The sequence below is a fragment of the Ornithorhynchus anatinus genome, chromosome 13 (genome assembly GCF_004115215.2).
Source record: "Ornithorhynchus anatinus isolate Pmale09 chromosome 13, mOrnAna1.pri.v4, whole genome shotgun sequence".
Lineage (NCBI taxonomy): Eukaryota > Metazoa > Chordata > Mammalia > Monotremata > Ornithorhynchidae > Ornithorhynchus > Ornithorhynchus anatinus.
In genome coordinates, this window is record NC_041740.1 from 38,719,508 (window position 1) to 38,737,025 (window position 17,518).

The 17,518-nt window shown below is 55.8% G+C and overlaps 1 protein-coding gene and 1 long non-coding RNA gene across 7 annotated transcripts in view; one reads left to right on the forward strand and one right to left on the reverse strand.

The window, feature by feature from the left end:
* ACIN1 (apoptotic chromatin condensation inducer 1) overlaps window positions 1-17,518 on the reverse strand; it is a 32,401-nt gene that overhangs the window by 8,035 nt on the left and 6,848 nt on the right. For 4 of the 6 annotated variants that reach the window (XM_029077283.2, XM_029077282.2, XM_029077285.2 and 1 more), the window contains exons 4-8: window positions 14,004-14,092; window positions 12,302-13,534; window positions 9,844-10,062; window positions 8,723-8,838; window positions 581-731 (exon numbers count right to left, since the gene is read on the reverse strand). In XM_029077283.2, coding sequence (XP_028933116.1) covers window positions 581-731; window positions 8,723-8,838; window positions 9,844-10,062; window positions 12,302-13,534; window positions 14,004-14,092 — 1,808 coding nt within the window. The other 2 variants (XM_029077287.2, XM_029077286.2) reach the window with 2 other exon arrangements.
* On the forward strand, window positions 2,623-7,153 carry LOC120638784. Its single transcript, XR_005660726.1, has 2 exons — window positions 2,623-2,722; window positions 6,434-7,153. It is a non-coding gene; the product is annotated as an uncharacterized LOC120638784 (long non-coding RNA).

Sequence of the window (17,518 nt, forward strand, 5' to 3'; positions counted from 1 at the left end):
GGGGGCTGTGCTCGAGGCGGGGCGAGACCCCCCACCCGGCTCCGGGGGTCTCCGGGCGTCCACCAGGGGGCGCCGGTCTCGGACGCCATAAAAAGGAGGGAAAGCTAAAGCGAAGCCAGCCCCACGAGGAGGAGGCGGCGTGCGGACATCGGGCCGGACCCACGCCCCAAGAAAAAGGCCCCTGTGGAGACACAGAAGGCTTCCTCCTCTCTCTAGAGGCAGGCGAGCGGCTGGGGCGGTCGGGGGGAGGAGGAAGGTTGAACCCCCTGAAGGATGGGAGGGGGCAGTTGAGCCTCCCGACAGGCTGACTGAGGGGGGACGAGGAGTGTTCAGCGGGCTCCCCCACGGGAGACCAAAGGGCCCGAGGCTTCCCTACTGCCAAAACGGCCAACTCTCCCTTCGGCCCCTGTTGGCCCGAGGTTTTCCCGCCTGCCTGGGGGCCCTGGTCCTCTCTCCCGGCTGTGGCTACCAGGCCCCTTCGGCGGAGCGCATCCCTCTGGAGGGGGGGTCACCGGAGTGGCCCGCTCCTTCCCCCGGGGGGACCCTGCATCCGAGCCTCCGGGCCGAGCTGAGCTTTTACCTCTTTCTTCTCGTCATCCTCGGGGCCGCCTTCGGCTCGCTCCTCGCCGCCACCGGGTTCGGTCGCCGCCGCCGCCGCCACGGGCGGCTCCGGGGCTTCGGTCTCGGCTCTGCTCTCGGTCGTGTCCATGGTCACTTCTTCCTTCTCCTCGCTGCCGGTGGTGGTGTGTGCGTGTCGGGCGGCGGGGGGGGGGGCGGAACAGAGAACACCATGTCAGCTCACGAGTCTGGAAGTCCATTCTCCCTCAGCCGCCGGGCTGCCCTCCCGCCCCCAGACCACCCCCCGGCTCCCGGTCCGATCACAGGCTGGTAGAGGAATGGGTCCCCGGGTTAGGGGTAGGCCCTTCCCATCCGGGTGCCCCCCCGGCAGGGACCAGGCTGCCTCATGGCCCCCTCTCCGGGGGCCGAAGCTCGGGGGATCCGTGCCACCGGGCCGGACCTCCTCAGAACCGTCTAGAGAAACGAGGGGGCCGAGCCCCTTCCCCACCTCATCTGACCCAGGGACGGCGACCAGACGGCCACCCTCCACCCACGCTCCCTCTGACGCCTCCCTGGGCCCAAGAGCCGGGATGGGTCTCCTGCAACTGGGGTGGGTGGAGGGGAACGGCGGGGGTTCCCACGCCTTTCTGGGGCTTGCACCCTGCCCCACCCGGACGTTCCCACCTCCTCGGAGCAACAAAGCTGCAGGCCTCACTCGCTCTCGTCCAGGCGGGGCACTTTAGGCTTCCCCCTCCCAGCCCACACGTGCTCCTGTCTCGACGGGAGCAATCCGATCCCCCTTCCACGGGCATCCACAGACCCCCCCACTCCCACACAAAGAAACTCCAGAGACGGATCTCTCGCTCCCCTCCCCCCGGCAGGCTTGGGGGTGGGGAAATCAAATCAAGATGACCAGGGGCCTAATCCCCCGGGGGCGGGGGGCGAAAATCAAACTCCCGCATCGCAGCCACATAGGAACGGCCGGGAGGCCCGGCGATCCGGATAGGCTGACACACAGAGGTCAAAGCAGGCTCCCGGGAGCCCTGCATCCGGAGGGAGGCAGGCAGAGGTTGCAACTGTTCCCCCGCCTCACAAGCCCCCGCACACGCAACGCTGCAACCGCCCCGATCCGGGGCAGGCGCTAGTTTGAAAATACCTGCACCCAACACAGAAGAGTGGGTGGGGTGGGAAGGGGTTTGGGGTGCTCGTGTGGCGGTGGGGGGCGGGGGAGAAAGAGGGCGGGGGGGGGGGGGGGGCGCGGCGGCCGACTGGAAATCGAGCAGGAAGGACAAAGGAGGGAAAGGAGAAATTGGAAACAAAAGCTAAAGGGGAACGGGAGTCACCGGGCACGGGAGGAGAGCGATGAGCGGGGCTGAGAGAGAGATGGGGAAGGAGGGGGGGACGGGACATGGAAATGTGGAGGTCTCACCCTTCTTTGCTTTCTGATAACATGCTTTTTTTTTTTCCTCCCCCTGGAAGAGCTGTTTATTCCCTTCTGGAATGGAAGAAATAACAAAAACCAAACCAAACAAACAAACAAAAAAAAAAAACCCTAAAGATTTTCAAACAAAAACAACCACCCTCCCCTCCCTCCGAGGGAAGAAAAAAAAGGGGAGGGGGCGAAAAATAAAAAATAAAAAGCGCCCCCGCTCCCGGCCTCCTCCTCCTCCCCAGGTCCGGGGGAAGAGAAAAATCCAGAGATGCGGAGGGAGGGGGGACGAGACGAGGGATCGGGAAAATGGTCAATGGCAGAGGGGAGGTGGAGGCGAGGCTAGCTGTGGCTTTTAAGAGATAAGCGTTAAGTCCTCACGGCAAACCCCGGGCTCGGCTGGGCAGGTCTCTGCGGAGGAGGAGGAGGAGGAGCAGGGCCAGGCTGCTGGCCGTGGCCGGCTCTATTGTGGTGGCAGAGCGGTGGCGGCGATCAGCCGGAGACATGCAGGGGAGCCATCTTGCCACTTACCCAGCAGCCCGTGTGTGCACGGAGGGGGGAGGGCCCTGCGGCGCCCGCGGCCTCGGCGGGGGAAGGGAAGGCAAGAGAAGGGAGGGGAGAGGAAGGAGGAGGAGGACGACGACGACGACGAGAGGAGGGGAAGCAGCAGAGGAGGAGGAGGACCCGAGGCTCCTCTCCCACAGCAGGCCCGGAGCCCGGCCTTTTCCCGCTCAGGTGCCCCCCCCCCCCCCCCCCCCCGGGAGGGCCGGGCTCCAGCTGCTCCCTGGAAGCTTCCAGAGCCCAGGGGACGGGGGAGGTGCGAGGTGGGAAGGGGCCGAGGGCCGGGGACATGAAACCAGATCGGCCTGTCAGATGCCCGCCGGGGAGGGGAAGGGGGGGGAGAGGTCACCATGGCAACGGGTCAGCCCTGCCGCTCCCCCCGCATGGGATAGTGACCCTCCTTTTTGCCCCCCGAGGGACATATGTTGTTATGGGGGGGGAGGAGGGGGAGAAGAGCTGCCGCCCCAGGCCCCAGGAGGGAGAGGAGGGCTCTGAAGAGATGACAGACAACTTGGTGTGGTAGAGTCTTTAATCAGGCCTCCCTACCTGGGGTCTCTGGGGTGCGGGGGTGGGGGGAGAAGAGGCCCCCAGGACTCAGCAGGGAGCAGGGTCCCGCTTAGGACAGGCCTGGGCTGAGCTACCGGGGTCGGGGTGGTCAGGGCCCGCACTGAGATGCCCCGGCCCGCCAGGCCGGAGGGGACAGGTGGGAGCCCGGGGGGGGCCGGGGCGGGAAGCCTCAACGTTAAATCGGACGGCCAGATTGGGTTTCAAGCCAGGGGAGGGGATCCCTGGCTCTCGGCCAGAGCACTTGCCCCGCGCGCAGACACTCGTCGAAAAAGAGAGCGGCTCACCCAAATCGGACTTCCAGCCTGGCGACCGTCCGACTGGTGCCGGGCCTGGGCCGTCCGGCTAAAACGCTTGAAGTGATCTGTCCTCCCCGCTGCCCCGAGACCTCTCGGTTACAAGTCGGGGTGGGCCGGATGCTAGCCAGAGCCCCCAGACTTCTCACGGACCCCTTCTCCCGACCCCGGCTGGTCCCTCGGAGACCAGCCTCGTTGCCTCTTTGGCTGTCAACCTTGGTGGCGGACACCCAAATCAGCCCTCTGCTCCTATGATGTCAGGGGCTTGCACGTACCTCGCCGGCGGACCGTGGGCCCTAAGTTTTAGTTGATATCCAAGATGTGACAATTTAAGATGTCCTTGGTGGAATGGGCCTTTCTTAATGCCAAGAAGGGAGGCTGTCACTCCCGTCTTTTCAGGCACCAGAGGATTCTGGTGGGTTTTTTTTTTTAAATCAATACTCAAGCAGCCTCCCCACTGGCCCCACCACCTCTCAACATCCTCTTTGTCTGCTTTACCTGAAACTCCCCACCCTCCCCCAGAAATACCGGATGTTGCCATGCTGACAGTGCGTGTTATCAGGTCGTTTAGAGTACCAGCCTGTTCCCTTATCCCTCTCCCAAATTCAGACTCTTAGGGTCCTTTTTGTTTCCCTGGAGCATCCTAGCAGGACAAAGTCCCAAAACATAACAAGAGATCAAAGTGGGGCGGCAACGGAACCCTTTTAGGGTCCTCAAAGCCCCCTTGCCTAATGGGCCAGGAGGAGGATGTAACCTTTTACCCCCAGGCAACTCCAGTGGTATCTAGGTGTTAAACCCTCATGCAACAGCTCGTCCTCAGCAGAACTCCTTTAAAAATGTGTGAAATCCACCTACTCCACAGTACGTTTTCACCCACTATTAAGCAATGCAGCATCCTGGAGCTCAGAGCAGGCACAGTGTAGCCTGGAGATGGCAAATTGAGTTTTCGGTCGGCTCCAGATGAGATCCAAAGCAGGGATGCCCAGCTCTCGAATAAAGGAAAATGGAGCCACAGGGTATGAGTCCAGTGCCCTTCCAGGCATTTCCTGGGGAACAGAGGGGATTGACTCTCCTGAAGCCCTATGAACTCTAGGATCCGATGAGCCCAGGTTGGCTGCCGGCCCATCCACCCCATCTGTTAGGACGCCATACGATCCCAAAACTTGGGGTGACCATTCAGCCTCATGGGGAGAGCGGGGTGCAGAGGTAATCGGACCATCAGACGTAAGGGGGGATTTCAAGGAGTGTGATTTTTTCCATAGCAGGTTTAAGCCTGGTGGGACTCTTCCTCTCCACTGTCTGTGGAATGGAAGGGAGGATTCCCTGGGAAGCGCCAACCACACCCTGAATAGGCAGAGGGACACTCCAGGCCTGCCCAGGGCCCAGCTGGGAAGAGGTAGCGACACCTGAAGTTACTAGTCCCTGCTGGATTTTTATTTAGTACACGGGGAAGGGTGGCCGGGGGACAAAGGGAAATTAGGATGGCAACTGAGCATTCGGAATCCACCCGACTGCGATATACCATTTTAAAAAGGGCATTGATTTCTTTCCCTCAAGAGGCACATTGTAGGGTGAGCTTGAGCTGTATAATAAAAATAATAACGTTAAGTGCTTACTATGTGTCAAGTGCTGTAATGGGGTAGGTACAAGACAATCGGGTCCCACTCGGGGCTCATAGTCTAAGTAGGAGGGAGAACAGGTATTGAATCCCCATTTTACAAGATGAGGAAACAGAGGTCCAGAGAAGGGACCTGACCGAGGTCTCATAGACAAGTGGCAGGGCCGGGATTAGAACCCAGGTCCTCTGACTCCCAGGCCTATGCTCTCTCCATTAGGCCACACTGCTTTCTCACCTCCTGGCCCAATGGGGCAGGGATGGGAACGAGCTACCTTGAGGCCACAGTAGGAGGACTTTGGGAGAACGGTGATTCCAGAAGGCTGCCTTCGGCGGGGGGCGGGGGGTGTGGGATGGGCCCGCCCAAGTTTCTGGGCTTCCTGGACTGGGAAGTAGAGGCTGAGCCATCGAAGAAGCCGATCCTTTCCCTCCTATTTTTGGCCTTTCCCACTTGTTACCTGTTAGTCCTCCTTTTGAAGCAAGGGTCTGGTGTTTACCCAATGAAAAAGGTTTTGCAACTTCTGAAGGGGGAAATAAGGGTCTTTTGGGGGTTGGCAAAAAGGCCTGCGGGCAGAATCTGGGGGTGCCCTAGGGTTAAGAAAACCAACAGTCCACTTGATATGTGGGAGAGGGGAGCTTAGGGGACCCCCTCAAGGTCCAGCTGCATTTCGGTCTGTGCTCCAGGTTGCTCCAGCTCAGATGACTTGCAGGAAGGAGGATGAAGCGTCTCTAGGCAACGAGTGGGCAACCTTGCTCCCCGTCAGCAGGAGTGCCAACCTCCCCCCTTGTCGTCGTCCCCCGCCCCCAAAGCCACTGATTCCCCTCCTTGAGGAATGAACTAAATCTGATCCTTCTCCCCTCGGGAGTGGTGCCAAAGTTGCTCCTAGCCCCATTTATAGAAAAAAAGCTGGGAGAAGAACAAAGATGGGGCTGGCTAGCTGGCCGGTTACACCACCCATCCACCTGGCACAGGACACGATCCTCCGAACATTTTCGGCTTCGGTCAAGGACCAAGGGATGGAATTCCACGGCCTTATCCGTTCGGGGCCCTTGAATACCCGGGACAAAGTCACAGCCGATCAAAGGTCAAGCCCCCCTACCTCCCCCAGGCTGGTGGGCCCGGGATCAGAAAACCAACACTTCCTTCCCCGTGTGTCACTGCAGTTGGGCTTCCCGAACACCTTCCAGAAGCCGAGTGGTTTCCATCCTGGCCCTGCGGTCGGTCCAGGGGAAAGGCACTGCTCTGGGAGACCTGGGTTTTGGCCTGGAGTTGGCTAAAGAGGGTGAATCCAGCCCGTGCACTGTGCTATACTTTTGCCCTACTCGCTCGTTGCCCTCCAGACCCCCATGGGGACAAAACTGGCAGGGCGAGAGCCAGCCACTAGCATGATAATCATTTCCTCTGTGCAGATGCTCAGTCCCGAAGCCTCAAGGCCGAGCCTCCTCCGTCGTTCCTGACAGGAGACTCCATCCGGCCATGGGTTTTCATCCTTTCCAGAACGCACGGAACTTCCCAACTCAACAGGCCTCGACGGCCACGGGATGGTGGCAGAAGCGAGAGCGGGAGGAGTGGACAGCGGCGGGTCCATTAATGCTGAGACTGCACAACTGAGTTCTGCTAACTCAACCCACACCCCGAGCCCCTTCCGATCCTGGCCAGCCCGAGCCAAACCCCGGTGCCCGGGCCTGGACAGGTTCAGGGTCGCATGGCATGTGTCTGCGGGCCTGGTGGTCATCAATAACAGGTCCGGCCTTTTTCTTTTTTTAAATAAAAAACAAAAACACCCGGTTAGCGGGTGGCATCTGCTCCAAAGTGGGTCCTCGGTATAAGTGGTTCCCTAGAATCTGTGTTCTGTAAGATTTGGGTTCAGTTTGTTAAGCGATCGGGCAAATTTTCCCCTGAAATTGGAACAAACATCCAAACTAAAGGCTCTGGGGAAGTGAGGCAGGGAGTCCCGAGAGCCAGACTCCAACCTTGTCGCCGGCAGAAAGTCCACCTCGAATGGAACGCCTTCCCTCGAGTGTTGTGTCTCGGGGGCCCCTTGGGAGCTCGGGAGGCTCATCCCAGAGAGCTTGTAAAAACAGGAGAGGTGGGCAGTTGTAAACTATTAAAACTGAGTTTGCCATTCAGCCGGGCCAGGCCGAGCTATGTCTTGGGGGCGGGCATCCACTCAAACCTGGTGGTGGTGGTTTTGGGTGAAGGGGGAGAGGCGAGAGTGGACCAGACCCCCCCAACACACCTCTACATCAGGCCGACACTTTACCGGGGGTGGAGTCTCCCTGCTCCCCTTCCCACTGGAGTCCAAGCGAGTTATTTTGGGGACTGAAAGTTGAGCTAGTGGACCAGTGTAGGAAAACCTAAGCAGTGGTCATTAATGTGACTTGAAAGTCAGTTTGACATTCCCGTGGGCCAAGTATCTACTCAGTGACTTGCAAAGAGCGGCCGTTCCAACAGCGGCCACCCCAGCTCACCACCAAACACCCAGTCGTCGTTTCCCCGGAAGGTGCCCGGCTACCCAGCTGACACTAGAGCCAGCGGTGGTTCACGCCACTTTCCAGTCTTCAAGGGCAGTTTCACAGTGGCTCGGAATACTGGATTTATCAGTTGTTAACCGCTTTAACATCAGCCAGTAATATTATTCAAGGATTTTTTGCCTTGAGGTTTAAGAAAAAAACAAAAAACCACACACACACACACATGCACGCACGCCCCCAACAACAACAACAAAAACCCAAACCCTTCTTTTAGTTGCATAGACAAGGCTCAAAAAGTGGCTTGAGGGATCCAAAGTGAAAAGAGACCTGGATTAGTTTAGGCGTGGCCTTATTTTGTCAAATTTCCCGAGTGAAGCGGAATTAACTGGCCAGAATAAGGGCAGGTCAGAAACTCAGCAAGAGTGGGGTGATGTGCCCTTCACTTTAACTCCCAAGTAAGTGCTCAATAAATACTACTGATCAATTGACCGCCTCCCCGATCCTAGAGAGCTAGAGCATCCTGGGTCTGACCAATGGCCCAACCGATCCAAGGCCGGCCCTCTTGGGCAGTGGCCCGAAAGGATGCTGGAAGGAACCCTGTGGCATCTGACCTCCTCCTTTTTAGCTTGTGAGCCCCATGAGGGACAAGGACCGTGTTTAATTCCAACTATGTGTTCTCTCCAAGTGCTTAGTACAGTGTTCCGCACACAGTAAGAGCTTAACCAATACTATAACTTAATATCCTTGTGGCCTGCCAGGGCGGTGGAAATATTGCAACATTAGCAGATTAAAAATAGAACAAATACCACAATTATTATTATTATTGGAAGCTGGGGGCTCTTTTCGTTGTCTGGGCTCCCCTGATCTAGGCGGTTGTGGGGGAGCGCTTAGTACAGTGCTCTGCATGCAGTAAGCGCTCAATATATACGACTCAATGAATGAGGCGAGACGTCTCCACCGCCTACTCCTCGAAGACGGTGGCTGATTCTTCACTGTCCGCACGTTAACGGACTCTACGTCGTGCACGCTCTCCCTGAAGGAGAGGTAATTGGGTAGGGTCGGATCCTGTCCATACAGCCATGACTCCCAATTCCCACAATTCCCCAAGGCCCCCACTCTGTGGAAAGACAAGCAAACCACTTACCTAAGGCTTAAAAGGAAGCAAACCGGCGGCCCCCGACACCCCTACCTCATTGCGAGACTTAGCTCCGACGGGTCACTTACACATTGTGCTGGACGCTTTCTGGGTCTTGTGGCTTTGGGGTCAGGGTCTCTGGGGCCTGGGGCCCCACGGCAGCTGGCTCTGCCTCATCTTCGGCTTTGATCTTCCCGGGGCTTCCCTGTCAAGAGACACAGAAAAAACACCCACGGAGGAGCTCGGATAGGCTCACTTCCGACCGGGTGGCCCCCCTGGGGACAAGAGCAGGGCTGGGTCCTTCCCCATCCTCTCCCTTTCCCTAGGCAAAATGGGAGGATGGGAGGGAAGGGATATGTACTGAGGACAGGAATTTTGAAGGACTTTAATTTAGAAATCCTTGACTCAAGGGAAAAGGAAAATCCTGGCTCTCTGGGGGCCGATAGTGTAGAGGTGGGCAGGTGTGCTCGAGGAGTGATTCTGCCCTCTTGTGATATCACCGTGCAGTTCCTGGTGTGTCTCAGAGATCACGTACCCCTTGGGTTCTTTGTGTCCGACTCTCGGCTGGATTTCGCTTCTACAGTGGGTCACCCAGGCTTGCTTCATCCCACCCCTTCCTCCAAAACTTGCTCTGACCCACCTCCCCTTTAAAAAACAGGAATCTATTTAAGGAATGTAAAAATCCACAGAAATCCAGCCATCTTGTTTCCTTCCTCAAGTCTCCAGACCCCCCTTCCCTTTACCCTGAGTTCTGCAGGCAGGGGGCTGGCTGGAGGAGACTTAGGTGGTGGGGGAAGGGGCAGAGGGGAGGGTTTGAATGAGTCTTCTTTAACCACTTTCCCTGTTACTGGTGTCAATTCAAACTTGATTTCCTCGGGGCAGGGATTGTGACTATTAATTCTTCTGGGCTTGTCCAAGCGCTTAGTAGAACGTCTTGCTCCCAGGTAGAGGTCAACAAATATTACCGATTAAGACCACCCTAAAATAGCTCCTAGAGGCAGCAAATCTCAGGTACCGGAGCAGGGGGATTTATCAGCTCCGAGGACCCCTGGGGATGACCACAACTGCTTCCTGGCAAACATCATGTCTTGAAATGCCCATGGCAACTCACAGACCGGAGATAAAGAAGGGAGGATGACGTTCCCTCACCGGATGTTACCCGGGAGAGGGGATGGGAGAAGAGCGAGAAGGTAACAGCCAAAAGCCCTACCCTTTCCGGTGGCCGCCTCGGAGTCTCGGGTTTCTCGGTCGGCTCCTCCTGGGCCCCGGGCCTAGTGGGGGCCGGGGAGTTGACGACTCCCTCCTTTGGCTCGGCGACCGGGTGTTGCGGGGCTGGTGGGTTGTTGAGGGGGTCGGCGTCCCTCCCAGGAGAGGGATCTTTGGTTTGCGAGGAGCCGGGTCTGTCTCTGGAGATGCCAGGGCTCTGAGACTGTGTGAGAGAGAGAGAGAGAACGAACACACACACATGATCAGAATATGTGTGTGTCAGAAACACCTAAGGCACACACCCAGTTTCCCCCTCCCCAACATGCTAGACTCAGGGTCCCCATTCCACGTGAATGCCTCTCTTTTCCCACGGATTTCACTGAACATTTCCAGTTACATTTCCAATTCTCCGGGGCAGCACCTCCCAAAAACGATAATGAGAATTGTGGTATTTGTGAAGTGCTTGCTCTGTGCCAAGCACCGTACTAAGGCCTGGGGTAGATTCCAGATCACCAGGTTGGATACAGACTCTGTCCCCCATGGAGCTCACGGTCTGAGGTGGAGGAAGGCAAGGCAGTATGGCCTCATGGAAAAAGCATGGGGCTGGGGGTCAGAGGATCTGTGTTCTAATTCTGGCTCCGCCATTTGTCTGCTGTGTGGCCTTGGGCAAGTCATTTCACTTCTCTGTGCCTCAGCTACCTCAGCTGTAAAAGAGGGATTAAGGCTGTGAGCCCCACGTGAGACATGGACTGTGTCCAACCTCATTAGTTTATATCTACCCCAATGCCTAGTACAGTGCCTGGAACATAGTAAGTGCTATAAAAAATGTCATTTAAAAAAAAAGGAAGAAGGATTAAATCCCCGGTTTACAGATGCAGTACACTGAGGCCCAGAGGAGTGAAGTGATTTACCCAAGGCCACCCGGCAGATAAGCAGACCCTTTTTCCAGGTCCTCCCTCTGGTTTGGAAGTCCCTTCTCTTCCATATTCACTGGACCACCACCCTCCCCACCTTCAAAGTCTTATTAAGGTCACATCTCTAAATGGCTTTCCCCAATTAAACCCTCTTTCCCAGACACCCTCTCTTCTGTGTTACCTACGCACTTGGATCTGTAATCTTTGGTATTCACCCCACCCTCAATCCCACAGCACTCGTGTCTATACCTCTAATTTATTTATTTATATTAATGCCTGTCTCGCCCTCCAGGCTGTAAACTCACTGTGGGCAGAGAACGTCCACCAACTCTGCTGTACTGTCCTCTTCCAAGTGTTTAGAACAGTGCTCTCCACTCAGTAAGCGCTTAATAAATACCACTGATTGATTGACATGGCGGAACCAGGATTAGAGCCCAGGTTCTCTGACTCCCAGGCCCGTGCTCCTTGCACTAGACCACGCTGCTCCCCTAATGCTTTTTTAACCTGGTCATTCTTGATGGGGCAGCTGACTGTATACTCAGCTTCGTTTCTTTGGCGTTATCGGGCCTCAAATCAAACAAAAGGATCAGGTGATGGGGGAGGAACTCTAGGATCTGAAGCAAAGGCATCAGGAGGAACCTGGTGAAGGGAAGGAAAGGTGGGGAAGCAGCACAGCCTACTGGAAAGAGCACCGGCCTGGGAGTCAGAGGACCTGGTTCTAATCGTGGCTCCGCCAACTGCTTGCTGTGTGACCTCGGGCAAGTCGCTTCACTTCGCTCTCCCTCTGTTTTCTCAATTGTAAAATGGGGATTAAATACCTGTTCTCCCTCCTGCTTAGACTGCGTGCCCCATGCGAGACAAGGACTGTCGGACCTAATTAACTGGTACCTACCTAAGCGCTTCAAACAATGTTCGACGTACAGTAAGGGCTTAACAAATACCATTAAAAACCTCCCCAAAATCGAGGAGCAAGACATGCTGTAAAAAACGGGGCGATCTGGGAGAGGAGATGGGGGTATCCAAAATGGATGAGGCAGGATGCCCAGTGGGAAAAGCAAGGATCGGGAAGCTTGGGTTGGCCTGCTGAGTGACTTTGGGGGAGTAGTCTCTTAGTTTCTCTGAGCTTCATCTTACTCATTGGTAAAATGGGGATGAGATCCCTGTTTTCTTCCCTCTTAACGACCCCTGACCCCTAATGGCTTATCTTGGATCTCCCGATGCTTAGCCCACAGCAAGTGCTGAGAAGCAGCGTGGCACAGTGGATAGAGCATGGGCCTATGAGTCATGGGTTCTAATTCTGGCTCCACCACTTGTCTGCTGTGTGACCTTAGGCAAGTCACTTCACTTCTCTTTGCTTCAGTCACCTCATCTATAAAATGGGCATTAAGACTGTGAGGCCCATATGGGACAGGGACTGCGTCCAACCTGGTTATCGTGTATCCACCCCAGTGCTTAGAATGGTGCCTGGCACATGGTAAGCGCTTAAAAAACGCCATAATAATTATTATTATTCAGTGACTGGAATGCGAGGTGATGGGCAATACTCACTCTTCGACTGTTGCTCGAAGCGGAGCGGGAGCGGGATCTGGATTCCGATGTCGATCTGGAGCCCGCCTTGGGCCCGGCCCGGGGCCTGGAGCGAGAGCGGGACCGCAGCGTATCTCCCTTCTTGGATCTGGCAGGCGAGCGGGATCGGGAAGCTGAACTGCCCCGGGAGCGGGAGTGCGAATGGCAGCTGGAAGAGGAGGAGGTGGAAGAGGAGGAGGAGGAGCGGCTGGAAGATGAAGAGCCGGCCGGGCTCTTCGACCTGCGGCTTGGCGGGGGAGAGGGAGAGGCCCTCCGGCCTTCCTTCTGCCCCGGGCCTTGCAGCGGCTCCGGGGGGATATCGGGTGGGGCCTCCACCTCCGCCTGGGGCTCCGGCTCGGCTCGGGGGACCACCTGGGTCGCGGGTCCGGCCGCGGCGCTCATCTGCGCCGGGGAGAGGGCCCGCTCTTCCGTCGCAGTCTCGGCTTTGGGGTCCGGAGCGGGAGCCGGCCTCCCTGTCCCGGGGAGGGCGGCTGGGGGGGCCAACAGTTGCCCCGGGGGCCCGGCCTCGGGACCGGGAGGTGATCGCTGGGTGAGGTCAGGAGGCGTGGGGGCTTCCATGGGCTCCCCCTCTTCACCCGGAAGGGGCTGGCTAGGAGCCGGCGGGGAGGACGCTTCCTTGGTCAGCAGAGGGGGAGGGGTCTCCTCCTCCCTGGTGGTCGGTTCTGGGTGGGACGCAGGGGGGGCCTTCACTTCCCCTTCGGTCAGCCGGGGTGGAGAAGGAGACCTCTGCTTCTGCTCCCGGTCTTGGGCAGCCTGCCCTCCTTCTCCTCCTTCTCCTTCCCCCCTCTCCTCCTGGGCCGGGGGGCCGGCGGCCATCATGCTTTCCTCCTGCTGCGGTGGGGCCGGGAGGGCTCCCTCGGCCTCCTCTTGGGGTCTGGCAACTTCCCCTCCTCTCTCTGGTCCGCCCAGCTCCTGGGACCCTCGCTCCACCAGCTCCAGGGGCACCGCTTTGGGCAACTCCTCCTCCTCCGCCCCCGGACACTGGCTCACCAGGACGGGGGCCTCCACCGCCTTCCGGATCAGCTCTTCCTCGTCGTCTTCCTCCTCCTCTTCCTCTTCCTCCTCCTCCTCTTCCTCCTCCTCTTCTGTTTTCACATTACGGTCTGCTCTGGCCCTCAGGCTCCTGGGGGGCGTCTCGTGCTCTTCTTCTTCTTCGGCAGCCTGGCTGCTCTCGGAGAGTTTGGCCGCTCTGGCCTGGAAGGAAAGAGGCACATCCCCAGGGTTAGAGGGCTACCCCAAGCCGGCGCTCGCCAGGCTCGCGGAGGTGGCCGGAGGAGAGGAGGCCCCAGGGATCGGGCGAACGCGGAGCAAGCGGGGGTGGGGAAAGAAATCTACACTGACCCCACTGATTCTTCCTACGTGGGTTTTCGTGAAAAGCTGATCACCGCAGCTGTCATTTATTTTAATGTCTGCCTCCCCCTGCAGACCGTAAGCTCCTTTTGGGCAGGGATCCCGTCTACCAACTCGACTGTGCTGTTCCTTCTCAAGCACTTAGCCCAGGGCTCTAAGCCCAGTGCTCTAACCACAGTAAGTGTTCGATAAATACTATTGATTGACAGATTGATTTTTTTTCAACTCTGCCCCTTGTAGCCACCGTGTTGCCTTTCAGGCCAAACCCCCTCCCCTTCCAGGCCCCCCACCGACGGGCAATTCATCTACTCACCTGCCTGACCCTAGATGACCTTCTCTCTCCTTTCCTGGGTCTCTCTTCGTCAGATTCCCCTTTCTCTTCAGAGGCAGCACAGCTCTTACCTACCCAAAGGAGGAGAGAAGCCGATGAGCCTCTGTTAGGGTGATTTAGACAGGGCTGCTTTCTTTCTGGAACCGGGAACTGTCGTTCGGTGGCCGTGCAGTTCTGAATCGGGCCTGGCGGGTGGCTTCGACTCATCTTCACCGGCGTTTCCCTCTACCCTTTGCCACAGAAACGCCGGATAAACCCTGCTCTCGAGGTCGCAAACCCTGACCACTTGGGGGTGTTCGAGGATTTCCGAGGCCCAATCACTGCCCAAAAAATCATTTTTAGGGATTTTCCAGAGAAGCCGTGTGGGCTAGTGGAAAGAGCATGGGCCTGGGCATCAGGGTGCTTGAGTTCTAATCTCGCCTCTGCCCCTTGCCTGCTGGGTGACCTTGGGCAAGTACTTTTGTTTCTCTGTGCCTCAGTTTCCACAACTGTATAAAGGGCATTCCAGTACCTATTTTCCTCATCTGTAAGACTGTGAGCCTCACGCGGAACAACCCGATTACCTTATATCTACCCCAGCGCACAGAACGGTGCTTGACACATAGTAAGAGCTTAACAAATACCATTATTATTATTACTTTCCCACCTCTTTAAGCTATCAGCCCCTTTCGGGGAAGGGACTGTGTCCGACTTGATTATCTTGTACCTATCCCAGTCCTTAGTAGAGTGCTTGGCTTATAGTAAGCACTAAGCTACCACATTACCATTATTCCATCTGGTTTGCAGGCATTCGAGAATAACGTCCACTTTGTTTCTGTGCTCCAGTCTCCTGCTGCTCTTCCACCCCCAAAATTCAGAATTCACTGAGCTCCTTTGTGTTGTGGCATTTCTTTCATATTCATTTTAAATCAGATACAAAAACTAATATTCTAGATTCTATTCACACAACTCTTCGACCCTTACTAGACGTATGACCCAGAAATGGAGATTCACAGATAAGGCAGGCAGTGGGGCTGGGGTGGGGAGGAGCAAGGAACGAGGAGTCAGGAGACCTGGGTTCTGTTCCCACCTCCATCAGTGACCTGCTGGGTGACCTTTGGTAAGTCACTTAACCTCTGAGCCTTGCAGTTTCCTCATCTGCAAAATAGGGAGAGAACACCTGGTCCCTCCACCTCTTAAACTGTGAGAGTACGGGAGATGCACAGAAGCGGCACTGCTCAGTGGATAGTGCGAAATCAGAAGGCCCTGGGTTCTAATCCCGGCTCTGCCACGTGTCTGCTCTCTGACCTTGGGCAAGTAACTTCATTTCCCTGGGCCTCAGTTACCTCATCTGTACAATGAGGATACGAGTGTGAGTCCCATGCGGGCCAGGGACTGTGTCCAACTTGATTAACTTGTACCTACCCCGGTGCTTAGAACAGTGCTTGGCACAGAGTAAGCACTTAACAAGCTCCATTAATTATTGCAGACTGTATTCCATCTGATTAGCTGCATGTATCCAGCTAATTAGCACAGCACTTTGGCCCAGAGGAAGTGCTTAATGAATACAATTATTATTACTATCATCAGTCATGGGAGGGAGGACAGTACGATACATATCCAAGAAGATGGGGCTTAGAAAAAGAGAGGTAATCCTTTTTTTAAAAAAAATATTTATTAAGAGCTTACTATGTGTCAAACACTCTTCTAAGCGCTGGGATAGATATGCATTAATGTCCCACATGGGGCTCAGAGTCTAAGTAAGATGCAGAACAGGAGAAATGAGGCACAAAGAAGTTAAGTGACTGGCCCAAGGTCACACAGCAAGCATGGAGATCTACATTCTGCCAGGCAGGTTTTAGGTTCCTAGAGAGGTGAAGGATTAAGAGGCTCCGTTCGCTAAAACCAGGGTCCACGTTCGGAGTGGCCCAACTGGGGTTCCGAGATGTTCACATAGGGTTCCCGGCAGAAGCGCCGGGCTGAGCAAATATGTGTCATAATAATAATGTTGGTATTTGTTAAGCACTTACTATGTGCAGAGCCCTGTTCTAAGCGCTGGGGTAATTACAGGGTGATCAGGTTGTCCCACGTGAGACTCACAGTTTTAATCCCCATTTTACAGATGAGGTAACTGAGGCACAGAGAAGTTAAGTGAGTTGCCCACAGTCACACAGCTGAGAGCTGACAAGTGGCAGAGCCGGGATTCGAACCCCTGACCTCTGACTTCAAAGCCCGTGCTCTTTCCACTGAGCCATGCTGCTTCTCCCCAAGCTGACAAGCCGTGAAATGGCGTGGCCTAGGGAATAGAGCACGGGCCAGGGAGTCAGAAGGACTTGGGTTCTAATCCCGAATCTGCCACTTGTCTGCTGTGTGATCTTGCATAAGTCATTTCACTTCTCTGGGCCTCAGTTATCTCATCTGTAAAATGGGGATTAGACTGTGTGCCCCATGTGGGACAGGGACTGTGTCTGACCTGATTAACCTGTATCGACCCCAGTGCTTACAATGGTGCTTGACACGTAGTAAGCGTTTAACAACCACTATTATTATTATTAGAGTTCTGGGCACCCGGGATCCGGGTCGAATCTTGCTCCGGATTTGGAGCGAGACCCGTGACCTCCAAGTCTAAGCCTTTGGCTTCCCACTGCCGCTGGGGTGGAGGTGCTGCCAGGGGGCGAGATGAGCGGTGGGGAAGGAGATGGGTTGGAGAGGGCCCTTGGGGTGCCAATCACACAGCGTTTGGGTTTCTGGCCCTGCCCGCCCTTCTGACTTGACAGCCTGCAGTCCTACTCGAGAGGAGGAGGCCGATGGAGGGCAGGAGTGATGCTGTTGAGAGTCTCCATTTCAGGCCTGGGGCCTGAGAGTCAGGTCATGGGTTCTAATCCCGGCTCTGCCACTTGTCTGCTGTAAATGACGATGGGCAAATCACTTCTCTGGGCCTCAGATACCGCATCCGTAACATAGGTATTGAGGCTGTGAGCCCCTTGTGGGACAGGGACTGTGTCCAGCCTGATTTGCTTGTATCCACCCCAGCGCTGGCAAATAGTAAGTACTTAACAAATACCATTATTATTAATTATTATTATTAGTTAGAAGAGAGGTCTCCCAGAGGCCTATTCAGACTTCCACCTGTTGGCATTCCTGGCACAACTTTTTATTTTTTTTTCTCAAATGGTATTTGTTAAATGCTTACTATAATATGTAAAGGATTTTGTGGCACTGCACTAAACGCTGGGGACAGTGCCCAGTGCTTAGAACAGTGCTTCACTCGTAGCAAGTGCTTAACAAATACCATCATTATTATTATAAAATAACAGTTGGACACGGTCCCTGACCAACATGGGGCTCACAGTCCAAGTAGGAGACAGTGGGATTTAATCCCTGTTTTACAGATGACATGATTGAGGCCTGGAGAGATTCAGTGACTTGTTAAAGGTCACTCAGCAAACAAATGGCAGAGCCGGAATTAGAACCCAGGTCTTCTGATTCCCAGGCCCGTGCTCCTTCCACTTGGCCAT